We start from the raw sequence: 12,549 nt of genomic DNA on the forward strand, positions 1-12,549 counted from the left end.
AGCAAACTATCTATGGGCAAGACACCACTGTGAAAATCCCAGAACCTGGGGGTAAGACAGAAACCAAGAAGGACCACATTAGAAGGGTAAGAGGAGTAGTTTCACTTAGATTACATTACCCTTCCCCTAGGCCATCACAGCACCCTCACAGAGAGGGTCCTCCTGGGCCTTTGGTTCATCCAGTGGGAGAGAGAGCCCCTGGGGACACACGGCTCTCCAAGCATTGCAGGACACTTCCCAGGAGGCCCAATGAAGATTCACGTCATGGGGATTACTGGGGAATCTGCAGGACTTGACCACTGGGACCAGATAGAGATGGAGAGGGCAATTGAGCCTTATCACAGCTGGTGCTCAGATCTTGATGGACCACATTCCTGCTTGCAGCAGCATCTGGGAAGAGATCCTAACCAGTGGCTCTGCCCATCCACAGAGCCAACTCCAAGGCCTGTATGGCCAGGGAGCTTAGTTGACCATTCTGCCTGATTTGAGCCCCCAACCAATAGGTCATACCTGCTGTGGAGACTATTCTATGGCCCCACCCCCAGCAAGGAAGCAATTGCAGCCCCACCCAACTACTGAGCATAGCCTCTGGTCCTGCATGAACAGATGCCTAGACAGCTGTAGAACCCATCTTATAGCTCTGCTCAGGCAGGGAACTAAGCCAGTAGCCCTGCCCAATTGTTGACCTTAGCCGCTGGCCTCATATAACCAGGGAACCTGAAGAGTGACCCAGGGAAGCCTTGGAGCACAGCCTGTGGTACCGCCCCTCAGTGGAGCCCAGCCTCCAGCCCTACCTGATTGCCAAACACAGCCTGCAGCCTTGCCTAGGCAGGAAGCCCAGCCAGTGACCCACCCTATCACAGGGTAGAGCCTGCCGCTCCAACCTACCAGGGAGCCTGGACAGTGATCCTGCCCAACCTCAGAGCACAGTCTCCAGTCCTAATGCCCCCACAATTGCAGGATATAGCGAGGGTCTTGCCCAATAAGAGAGCCTGGGCAGCAACATTACCCAACAGTGGAGCAAGCTAGTCAACTGCCTGATTATGAAGTCTGCAACCTCACAACTCTGAGGCACAGTCTGTGGCCTTGCCTGGTGACAGAGCACAGTGCTGTCCAGAACAAGGGATGCTTAAACACGGAGGCTAGCCAGTGGAACCATTCATTTGGAGAACACAGCCTGAGATTCTACCAGACCAAGAGCGATTGCAGGGCCCAATCCATAATCCTGCCCAATTGTGGAGTCTAGCCATTAGCATTGCTCTGCCAGGGAACACAACCTGTGATCTAGCCATACCAGAGTAATTACAGAGCTCAGCTAGTGGCTCCAGAGAAATGGAAACACAATATACCCAAACTTCTGGGATACAGCAAAAACAGTTCCCGGAGGAAAGTTTAGTGTTACAAATGCATACATTAAGAAAAAAGATATCAAATAAATAGCCTAACTTTACATGTCAAGGAACTAGGAAAAGAAGAGCAAATTTAGCCCAAAATTAGGAGGAAGGAAATAATGAAGACTAGAGCAGAAATAAATGAAACAATAGGAAAACAATATAAATGAGTATCAAAAATAGGAGTTGGTTCTTCAAAAAGATAAAATTGACAAACCTTTAGCTAGACTCAATAAAAAAGATAGGACTCAAATAAATGAAATTATAAATGACAGAGGGGACATCACAGCTAGTACCACAGAAATACAAAGAATTATAAGATTAGTATGAACAGTTATACCAACAACTGGGATAACCTAGAAGAAATGGATAGTTTCCTAGAAACAAATAACCTACCAAGACTGAATAAGGAAGAAACAGAAAGTCTGACAAGACCAGCAGTGAGGAAGGATGTTGAGTCATGTCAAAAACTGAAAGCCCAGAACCAGATGGCTTCACTGGTGAATCCTACCAAACATTCAGAGAAGGATAAACACCAAATCCTCAAACTCTTCGAAAGAATTAAAGAGGAGGGAACACTCCCAAACTCATCTACAAGGCTGGCATTACCTTGATCCCAACGCCAGATAAGGACACTATATGAAAAGAAAACTACAGGCCAATATGTTTGAAGAATATATATGCAAAATTCTCAACAAAATACTAGCAAACCCAATTCAACAGCACATCATCTGGGTGCCAAGACAATTCAATATTCAGAGTATATTTAAAGATCTCTTACAATAAAACAATAAAGACAAATAACCCAGTGAAAAATGGGCAAATTATTTGAATAGATATTTCTCTAAAGAAGATAGACAAATGACCAATAAGTATATGAAAATATGTTCACATCATTCATCATTAGGGAAATGGAAATCAAAACCACAGTAAGATACCCATTTATACCCACTGTCTAGAATAAAAAAAGCCAACAAATGTTGGTGAGGATATGGACAAGTTGGAACCTTTATGCATTGCTGGTGGGAATATAAAATGTTGCAGCCACTTTGGAAAAACAATTTGGTAGTTTTTCAAAATTTTAAATATAAAGTTACCATAAGACCCAAAATTCCACTGTTGTCTGTATCTATGAGTTGTTTTTATTTTTTTGACATTGCTTGACAAATGCTTGTTTTGTGTGCAGTGTATTATGTTCTAATCCAACTTTCCCAGTAGTTATTTCTTGTTATACAATGAGATTTTTCATATTGTAAATAACTTTTTAATTTTTTTTACAGAATAAAAGCAAGAGACCTTCACTAACAAAATGAAGAACGTGCTAATTATACTTGTCCTGACCCTTTGGACTGAAACACTGGCAGATCAGAGCCCAGGTACCTGTATATTTTATACTTATTATTATTTAGGAAAGTAAACATTTTTTATGCCTCAACAAACCCTTACTTCAGTAAATAGAGAGAAACAGGGAATTTATTTATTTTCTAAAAAATGAAAGTAGACAGCATTTAGTCGTAGTTGGAAGCTAACTTAATCTCTCAAAGATGACAGAAAGCCATGGGCAAATCATGAATTATGCTACACCTGGCTAGAGAAACTTTAATTATTCATTGACTTATTTACATAAGTCCCAATGTTCCCTGTCTCTATGAATAAAGTTAACCCACTTGTTTTGTACGGCAGTTTGCATCTTGGCCTTAATAAATTAAACAAAAGGTAAAAAAGGAACCCCACATAGAAATAATATTATTGCCTTCTTTCTCATTTACAAATATAAAATAGGGAAGGGATATGGGTTTCATACATATATATATATTTATATGTATATATGGAGAGATAGATAGAGAATATAAAAGCTAGGTTTTTCTACTCTCCTGCTACCCTAGGATTTCCTGATGAATTTTCACGTTACTTTGAAAGACGATTGTGAGACATTTACCAGAACATCACAAGAGTGGGGTGACTGATCATGACTTCCAAAGTAGACGTTGATGGTGCATCCCCGGGCCCAGACTCTTTATAAGGCTGGTACACCAGTCCCATACCCCACACCCACATCAGCTGCTGTGAATATTGCTTACAACAGCTCACAGATGTACCCCACTTTCTCAGGAGAACTGCTCACAGCTTTCCCCGAGCCATCTTACCACTTGGAGTGCGGGAAACGAGTTAAGTCGGCTCGCGTGAATTGCGCGTACTCCGCGGGAGCCGTCTTTAACTCGGTTCATATAGATTTGCGGTGGAGTGCGGGAAACGTGTAAACTCGGGCCGATTGTAACTGCGTATTACCAAATATTTGTTTGTAATCCACCCTTTTGGTGGATGGAACAAAACCAAAAGACAGAGCCATCTTATATTTTGGCGGGAAATTCACCCGCACTCCAAGTGTTACTCAGGAAGTTATGCCTGGAACCTGTCACTCCTTCCCTTCAATTCCTGGTGATGGTCTGCAGCCAATGTGACTGATAGGGGCATACAAATAAGAGTCCCTCTGGTCTCAAAGTATAATTGCTACTCGAGTATAATTGACACTCTAGAGTCCCCTCCAATCAGGCCAAGGGTAGACATCCTGCTGTGCTCCTCTTTGGCTTCCCTTACCCTGTTTCCCCTCAATCAGGGCCCTCCCCCAAATTCTTGTCTCAGATCTGCTTCTAAGCTTCCAACTCAAGATATCTGCTTACTTGATACTATTTCTAAAAGTCGCTGTTACTCCACAGACCACTCAGAGACTTTCTGGTATGTTTATTCTTTAGTACAATATCAGGTTTTGGAGTTCACCATCCAAAAAGAGGGGGGAAATGAGGGGGGAAATGTTGATTGTTTCTGGCATAGAGTTGAGAAAGAAAAATGTATTGGCTAACTTTACTGAAGTCCTTTTTGATTGTTTTTATTTTTAATTTAGCTTTATTGTAGAAAGTATTTCTTCCCCATTGACCCCCAATCCCCCCCCTTTCCCCCCACTCCGTAGGCCTTCACTGCACTATTGTCTGTGTCCATGGGTTAGGCATATACTGGTATGCATATAAATTCTTTGGTTAATCTCTTCCTACTCCCCACCCTCCACCTTCCCTTGTTTGACATCCAGAAGACACTTCCCTCAGGGTTCAAAGTTATCCTTAACATTAGCTAGGACATAGCCTCAAACGAGGACTGTGGTCCAAAACGTGAAGGCTGAAGAATCGCCTTGTTTGGTTTGTCATTTTATTTTGATAGGCCCAGGCCCTCAGTATGCAGATGTGGTGTTTCTGGTGGACAGCTCTGATCACCTGGGAATTAAGTCCTTCCCTCTGGTGAAAACATTCATCAACAAAGTGATCACCAGTCTCCCCATAGAGGCCAGCAAATACCGCGTGGCCCTGGCCCAGTACAGCAACAAGCTCCACAGTGAATTCCAGCTGAACACCTTCAAGAGCAGGAACCCCATGTTGAACCACCTCAAGAAGAACTTTGTGTTCATGGGCGGCGCCCTGCGGATCGGGAACGCTCTCCGGGAGGCTCACAGGACCTATTTCTCTGGACCTGCAAACGGCAGAGACAAGAAGCTGTTCCCCCCGGTTCTGGTGGTTCTGGCTTCGGCCGAGTCCGAGGATGACGTGGAAGAGGCTTCCAAGGCTCTTCGGGAAGACGGGGTGAGGATCATCTCGGTGGGGCTGCAGAAAGCCTCTGAGGAGAACCTGAAGGCCATGGCCACGGCTCAGTTCCATGTCAACCTTCGGACCGCCAGAGACCTCAGCACGTTTTCCAAGAACATGACCCAGATCATCAAGGAAGCGACTCAGTATAGGGAGAGAGCAGTTGACCCTGATAGCAAAGGTTAGAAAGCCTTTGGCTGAGTGGCGCCCAGTCCCCATGTGATCATATCTGAGTCTCTCCACTTTCATCTCTTCCACCTCCTATTCTGGTTTTCATAATTGGCCAGACTGAGGTACCGGAAATTTCTACACATCATAGTCTACTCTTCCTTACTCCTGCCTTTTGTTTGTGTCATTTTCTCTGGCAGGAATCCTCTTGCACTCCTAGCGTTGGTACAGCTTGCATCTCCTCTGTCACCATTTCAATCTCAACCATGCAGTCTCAACCATATTTTGTTGGAAGGTTTTCCATTCAGTTCTCTTTTTGGGTCACAGTTCCTTGTGCACACTTGATGACAGCAGCACTTCCCATGCTGTATAATTACCCGTTTCTGTGTTGGTCCCCCACCAATGAACTGAACTGGTAGTACCTTGAGGGCAGAATTGGCAACTTATATTTATTTACCTCTGTGTACTTTGAGGCAATAGTGCCTGACAATGAGCTGGTGTTCTATTTCTTACCTTTTGTAAAAAAGTTTGATTTTTAGAGTGAGCGAAGGTGGGGGGGGGGGAGAGAGAGAGAGAAAGAGAGAGACAGAGAAACATCAATCTGTTGTCACTCATATGCGCCTTGACCAGGGATTCAACCCGAAACCTAGGTATGTGACCTGACGTGGAATTGAACCCACAACCCTTTGGTGTTCAGGACAAGGGTCTAACTGACTGAGCCATCCAGCCAGGGTTGTTGTTCTATTTCTTAGTGAGTGAACACATGAAAGTCTTACAGGTAAGGAAATAAGATCCTCGTCTGTTCTCTTTCCCTCACAGTCCTGGCACAGTGTGAGGCACAGTAAGTATCCAATAATTGCTGGTCAATTAAGAGACAGTGACACTAAAGGGGAACAATATCCTTAGCATGAGGCCAGGCAGAGACGGGCATACCCTCCGTTGTACAGTGGGGCCTTGAGTAAGTTACCTAACCTCTGAGCTTTACCTATAAAGTGGGGATAATAGTGACTACCTTATGATATGGGTGAGATGGCTTGTATGTTATCTGGCACACAGGTTACTACCCTTAATAATTTACAAATAAACACTAACCTGGACAGTCATGTTTGGGTTTATTTTAGCTAACCGCGTGGAGTTCAGAGTACATTGGCAGATTTATGAAAATTTCTTTTAATTCCATAAATATTTCTGGGTTCCCACCAGGCACTAGGAACCTGGCACAGGCACTGGGGACTGAGATAAGTAAGATGTGCCATCTGGCTTCCAGAGCTCCCACTCCTAATGGGTAGTTCTTGGCAAGTTTAAGCTTATCTCTTGGCTACACTTTCTTCAGTTGTGGTTCCTCCACCTGTGCTTAGAGCAGGAGTGTTATGTGCATATGGTGTACTCTCCCCTCGATTCCAGATTCATATAACCAACTGTTTATCTGGCATCTGCCATAGTATCCTACACTTAGCATGTCTGAAATGGAATTCTTGAATTCTCCCTGCAACCTGTTCTTTCCTATCTTGCAAAGAGACACCACCAACATCCATTCAGCTGTTCAGGCCAAAAAACTAGGAGTTTTCATCATTTCTTCTTTGTCTTTCAACACTCGCATTCAATTTATCACCAAGTCTTCTCTGTTCTACCTCCAAAACTACCCTTAATTTATCTTATCGACTTTTATCCTTGTCTAAGAACCATCATCTCTTTTCTGGACTATGACAGCTGTTTCTTAATTGAGATCCCTGAATTCATTTTTTCTCCTCAGCGACTGGGGTGATATTTAAAAGATTTAAATAAGATCATGTGATGTCCTAACAATTTGGTACCCACCTTCCTCTGACCTCGTTCATCATTGTTCCTCTCACTCACTGGTTCCAGCACCTCTGAGTTTCTTGCTTATCCCCACCTTCTACTGTTCCTTTGCCAGAATTATTCTTCTCTCAGAACAAGATGTGGCTGAATCCTTCTCTTCATTTACCCAAATACGATCCTCTCAGAGAGGGCCTTCCCAGATTTCTTTATGTCTCAGAAAAGTTAGTCTCCACACCACATCTCCAGCATAGTAACTCATTTGAGTCACCTGTCTTATTTCCTTGCTAGCACTTACTACTGTCTGAAATAGTATAATCCAGCTATCTGTCCTCCCCATGTGAGCCCCTCAAGGTCAGGAGTATTTCTAACTCATCTCTGTATCACGGCACTTGAGAATGATGGTGGTGAAGGAGGTGGTGGTGAAGGTAGAGGTGGTAGTGATAGTTTTGGAGATGGAGATGGTGTTGGGGGTGGTGGTGGTTGGTTGGTTGTTATTGTTAATGGTTGTTGATGGTGGTAGTTGGTGGTAGTGGTGGTAGTCATATTGGTGGTGATGAAGATCATGGTGGTGCGGGGTGTGATGGGAAAATTGGTAAGAAGCATTCTTCAGATAGAGGGAATAGCATTGCAAAGCCTCTGAAGCCAATGACCTATTAAGTTTGTTCTGAATTTTTATCTTTTGTTTATTAAAAGGAAGCAGTGTTGACTTCATCTATCATGACTACCTCTATTTTCAGTAATGCCTTTTGGCAATCTGTAAATTGCCTTTCTCACTCTGGGCTGGTGGTTCGGGCTAATTCTCATGCACTCTCTCTCTCTCTCTCCCCGTAGTGTCCTTCCCCGTGACCTGTCAGAAAGATTCACTGGCTGACCTCATGTTCCTGGTGGATGAGTCCGTTGGGACCAGACAAAATCTAAGGAACCTGCAGAACTTCCTGAATAACATTACCATGTCCCTGGATGTGAAGGACAACTGCATGCGGCTTGGACTTATGAGTTACAGCAATCAGGCTGAGGCTATTTCTCTTCTGAAGTCAAGCACAAATCAATCTGTATTTCAGGAGCAAATCCAGAAGCTTTCTCTCCGGACTGGGAAATCCAATGCTGGGGCTGCCATTGAGAAGTTGAGGAGAGAAGGCTTCTTAGAGTCCAGTGGCAGCAGAAGGGCCCAGGGCGTGCCTCAGATCGCTGTCCTGGTCACTCACAGAGCCTCGGACGACGAGGTGCGTGAGGCCGCGATGAAGCTTCGTCAGGAGGACGTGACTGTGTTTGCCATGGGCATCGAAGGGGCTAACAGTACCCAGTTAGAAGAAATAGCATCTTACCCGCCGAGACAGACGTCTTCCTTGCTGAAGTCCTATGCAGATTTGGAAACTTACAGTACGAACTTCCTGAAAAAGGTCCAGAATGAAATATGGTCCCAAGTTTCCACTCGATCGGAACAAGTGGATCTCGACAAAACTGGTATGTTTAAGAAAATACTTTTCTTATTATAAAAGTGACAGGAGTAATTGCCTAGGGCTGGGGCAGGAAGGAAGGCTGACTGCAGTTGGCCAAGGGAACTTCAGGAGTTATGGAGATGTTGTGAAACTAGATTTTGGTGCTGGCTGCAAAATTTTATAGACTCACTAAAAATCATTGAATTTTTTAGCATGTGCATAAATCTTACCTCAAAAAAATGTAAAAAAGCTAAACTGTGTTAATTATGTCATAATTTAATAGTATTGAGGAACGTAAAAAAGAAAATAAAAAAGTTTGTAATCTTTCAGATAAAACCATTTTTAACATTTATATCTCTTGACTTTTAGGTTACTTGGTATGTCAGTTACAATTACATTTAGGTGTGACCAATGAAAGGAAAAAATAACAAGTCTTTACACAAACTAAAACTAGTTTTGTGTTTCATAAGTAAGCCCCAATGGAAGCATTCTGAGCTGGTGTGGTAGACCACAGTGTCAGGGATCCTGTCTCTTTTTTTGTGTGGTATTTATGGCCTTTACTCCCAAGATCATAGTCCAGGTTAACTGCTCTGAGCATCACATTCACAGCCAGCAAGCAAGCAACAACAACAACAACAAAAAGTAAGGGAAAAGGCAGGCTTTCACCTCCTTTTCTTTAAGAATATTCTCAGAAATTACATATATCATTTCTGTTTACATGCCATTGGCCAGAACTTAGTCACATGTCACATTCACTGGTAAAAATGGGAGTCTGAAAATGTAGTCTTTGTTTGGGGCAGCCAAGGTGAAATTTTTACCTAGATGAAAATTAGGGGTTCAGTTAGTTTAGAAGAAGGAGAGAATGGGTATTGGGGGTAACCACTATTATCTGCCTTACCCAAGTTCTCATCAGCCTGTATCATGCACTTTTGTCCTTTTCCTTAAATATTCTTCTGCAGCATTCCTTTAAAGTTGGGAATAATATTCCAGCATGTGGATAGAACATAGTTTGTTTAGATATATAAGTCATTGCAAATGTTTTACTTATAAAAGTGTTGCAGGGATCATCCTTATGTACAACCATAATTATTTTCTTGCTTTTTAATTTTTTTTAAATTGTTTTTTCCCTTCCATCTTTCTAAGTGAAGGATATTCAAGTTAAGATGCTTTGTGAATCCGTTCTAGTTTTGTTGAGCTCTTTTCAAAGGTACATGCCAACAGATAGTTGATGTGACATTATCTAATTCTGGGATATCTGCTGTCTTCACACATTTACTCTGCAGATAGCATGTTTCCAAACACTTGGAACTGGAATTTGGCAGCACTCAAGTGGAAAATAATTATAACCGTCCAGTGATATTACAGGCTAATTTAAACTCAGACCAGTCAATTGAAGGTTTAAGGATTGCACCCTGAGCCAGCCCTGGATTTTCTGGCATGTACACCTTGCAAAGCAGCAGAAAGGAACCAGTCTGCTATTACCTCCTGAGTGATCATAGGGGATCCCGCAGAAAGGCAGCCACCTTGGTCTAGAACCAACCATTTGGGCATAGGAGGGATGTGCACTGTGGTCTCAGGGAGTTTGCAATGATGTGACAAAAAGCTATTATTGTCATTATAGAATTTCTCAGTGGGAAGATATGGGACCAAGCCTAGTACAAGGGCCATCCAAAAGGATAGCTATCTTTCATAAAACCTCAGTAGGTGACATCTTATTAGTTCAGTAGCTCTCAAATATCAGCACCTGACTTAGATTGGGTTCTTCAGAAGCTAAACAAAGGTTTATGGGGCACATTCAAAGGAAATTGCATTTTAAAAAGCTCCCCAACAAACTCGTGCTAGCGATGTTTGAGAACCACTACTTTAGTGAATTTGCCATGGACCACAGGTTGGTGGCAAGCTTTGTCACGTTTGAATGGTCAAACACAGAGAAGCAAACTATATGAACTTAGTCACTGCTGTATCTACCCCATCTGGCACATTGTACTATTTAATTTATTAACTAGAACTTCATTAAATCAAGGGGAGAGTCACATGAGCAAAACCAAGAGACCAATGTTTAGTTAGAAAAAGAGTGATCAATATCTTTGAGTGAAAACTACCAATGCCGAGGCACCTGGACATTCATGCCCTCTGAGAATACATTCTCTCCTTGTAGTCATGCCAAATGAGAAGCCGAATTGTCATCAAGACGGTCAGAGGTTGTGGGATCACAGCAAGGGAGTTAGTTTTGTCATTGAAATGTCTAGTGGCATGCAATTGGGTGGATGTCTCTATTTTTAAATCAAATATATAGACCTACATGTCTATCTATCCCTCTCTATATAACTGTATAGGTGAGTTTTGGAGTCAGGGGATACATTCTTCTTCAAAACTGTCTATCTAGTCTAATGTTTTGTGATGATGGAAATGTTCTATAATTACACTGTCTAGTTTGATAGCCACTAGGCACATAGGGCTGTTAAGCACCTGAAATGTGGCTAGTGTGACAGAAGAGCTAATTTTTAAATTTTATTTAACTTTAAAATAGTTTAAGTTTGCATTTTAATAGAAACATGTGATTAGTGGCTAGTATATAGGACACTCCAGTTCCAGGCAGGGTTGGATGGGCATTGCCATGGATACCCACCGTGACTCATGTTTTTCTCTCCTTCATCACTGAGCACCGCTATCTTCTTTCTGAAAAACACCTAATTCTTCTTTCTTAGGTATATCCATCAATTAATTCTGGTTGCTGTCAAGTTTTGCTGGCCTGGGATCAACCCTGTCTTTTGCAGATAACTGCTTATCTCTACCCTAATGCTTAATGTGATGGTTTCATAGTTTAATTCTCAGGGTCAAACTTATTTCCAGTATTTCTGATTTCTTAAGAATCAACTCCCCATAGCTTGAAGAACTGTCAATAGCTATAAATTCCCAAGAAGCTGTCAAGAAAGAAAATATTTCTGAAATGACTAAATTGTCTTATATTTTAAAGAGCTTTTCACATATTCACCCAGATAATTGCATAAATAACCTAGATTTTTAAAGAATGCTTTTTCTCCTACCCGATTGCAGTGAATAACTAGATAGAGTTGTACATAGACTATTAGGAAAGTTAAAGCACTTTTTCATAGAATCTGTTCAAAGAAGGAAGGAACACTGAGAGTTCTTTATTTTCACATTTTTTTTGAAATCTTATGATATACCAGGCTGACTGGGCAGAAGCAGAGTAACTAGGCAAAGTCTCTGATTTGGGAGCTGCTGTTGGGTGGCAGAAAACAGGCTGTGCTCATGAGCAAATGAATAAGAGAATTTCAGAAAGTAATGGGTATCATAAGGAAAATAGGTAAGGATACATGGTAGACAACGATCAATGTATTCTAGCTGGAGGGGAAGAGAAGGTCTTTGAAGAACAGACATTTGGGTTGGCACATCCATGATGAGATGAGAAGGAACCGGCCATGCCAATCTTTTTAACACTTGGGTTGCGGGAAACGAGTTAAGTCGGCTCGCGTGAATTGCGCGTACTCCACGGGAGCCGTCTTAAACTCGGTTCATATAGATTTGCGGTGGAGTGCGGGAAACGTGTAAACTCGGGCCGATTGTAACTGCGTATTACCAAATATTTCATTTCAATCGAACCCATACTTCAAAAGATATAGGCATTTTAACGCGCCATCTTATATTTTGGCGGGAAATTCACCCGACACCGTATTAAAAAATATATTTCTATTAACTTTTAGAGAGAGGAAGAGAGAGAGATAAAGAGATAGAAATATGAGAGAGAAACATTGATCAGCTGCCCCCCCCCCCCCCCAGGGATTGAACCCATAACCGGGCATACACCCAGACCAGGAAACAAACTGGGGACCTCCTGGTTTATGGGTCAGTACCCAACCACTGAGCCACACCTACCAGGCCAGCCACGAGAATCTTTAGGGGAAAAATATTACAGGAAGAGAGGAGGGCAAGTGCAGATGCCCTGGGGCACAGTCAAAGTACAGAAAGAAGCCCAGTGTGGTCGGAGCACAATGAGTAAGATGAAGAATTGTTGGAAATAAGGTTAGAGAGGAAAGCAGGAGAGAAGATCAGGTCAAATTTTTATTTTTAAATTCTAAATGCAATGGTACATCACTT

General features: G+C 42.4%; 1 protein-coding gene across 1 annotated transcript in view; it reads left to right on the plus strand.

The window, feature by feature from the left end:
* The first annotated feature begins 2,700 nt into the window (after positions 1–2,700).
* COL6A5 (collagen type VI alpha 5 chain) overlaps positions 2,701–12,549 on the plus strand; it is an 84,480-nt gene continuing 74,631 nt past the window's right edge. Inside the window, exons 1-3 of the mRNA XM_023749515.1 lie at positions 2,701–2,767; positions 4,605–5,204; positions 7,823–8,455. Of these exons, the coding sequence (XP_023605283.1) occupies positions 2,701–2,767; positions 4,605–5,204; positions 7,823–8,455 (1,300 nt within the window). The remainder of the gene's footprint in view (positions 2,768–4,604; positions 5,205–7,822; positions 8,456–12,549) is intronic.

This window comes from Myotis lucifugus, unplaced genomic scaffold, assembly GCF_000147115.1.
Source record: "Myotis lucifugus unplaced genomic scaffold, Myoluc2.0 scaffold_8, whole genome shotgun sequence".
Lineage (NCBI taxonomy): Eukaryota > Metazoa > Chordata > Mammalia > Chiroptera > Vespertilionidae > Myotis > Myotis lucifugus.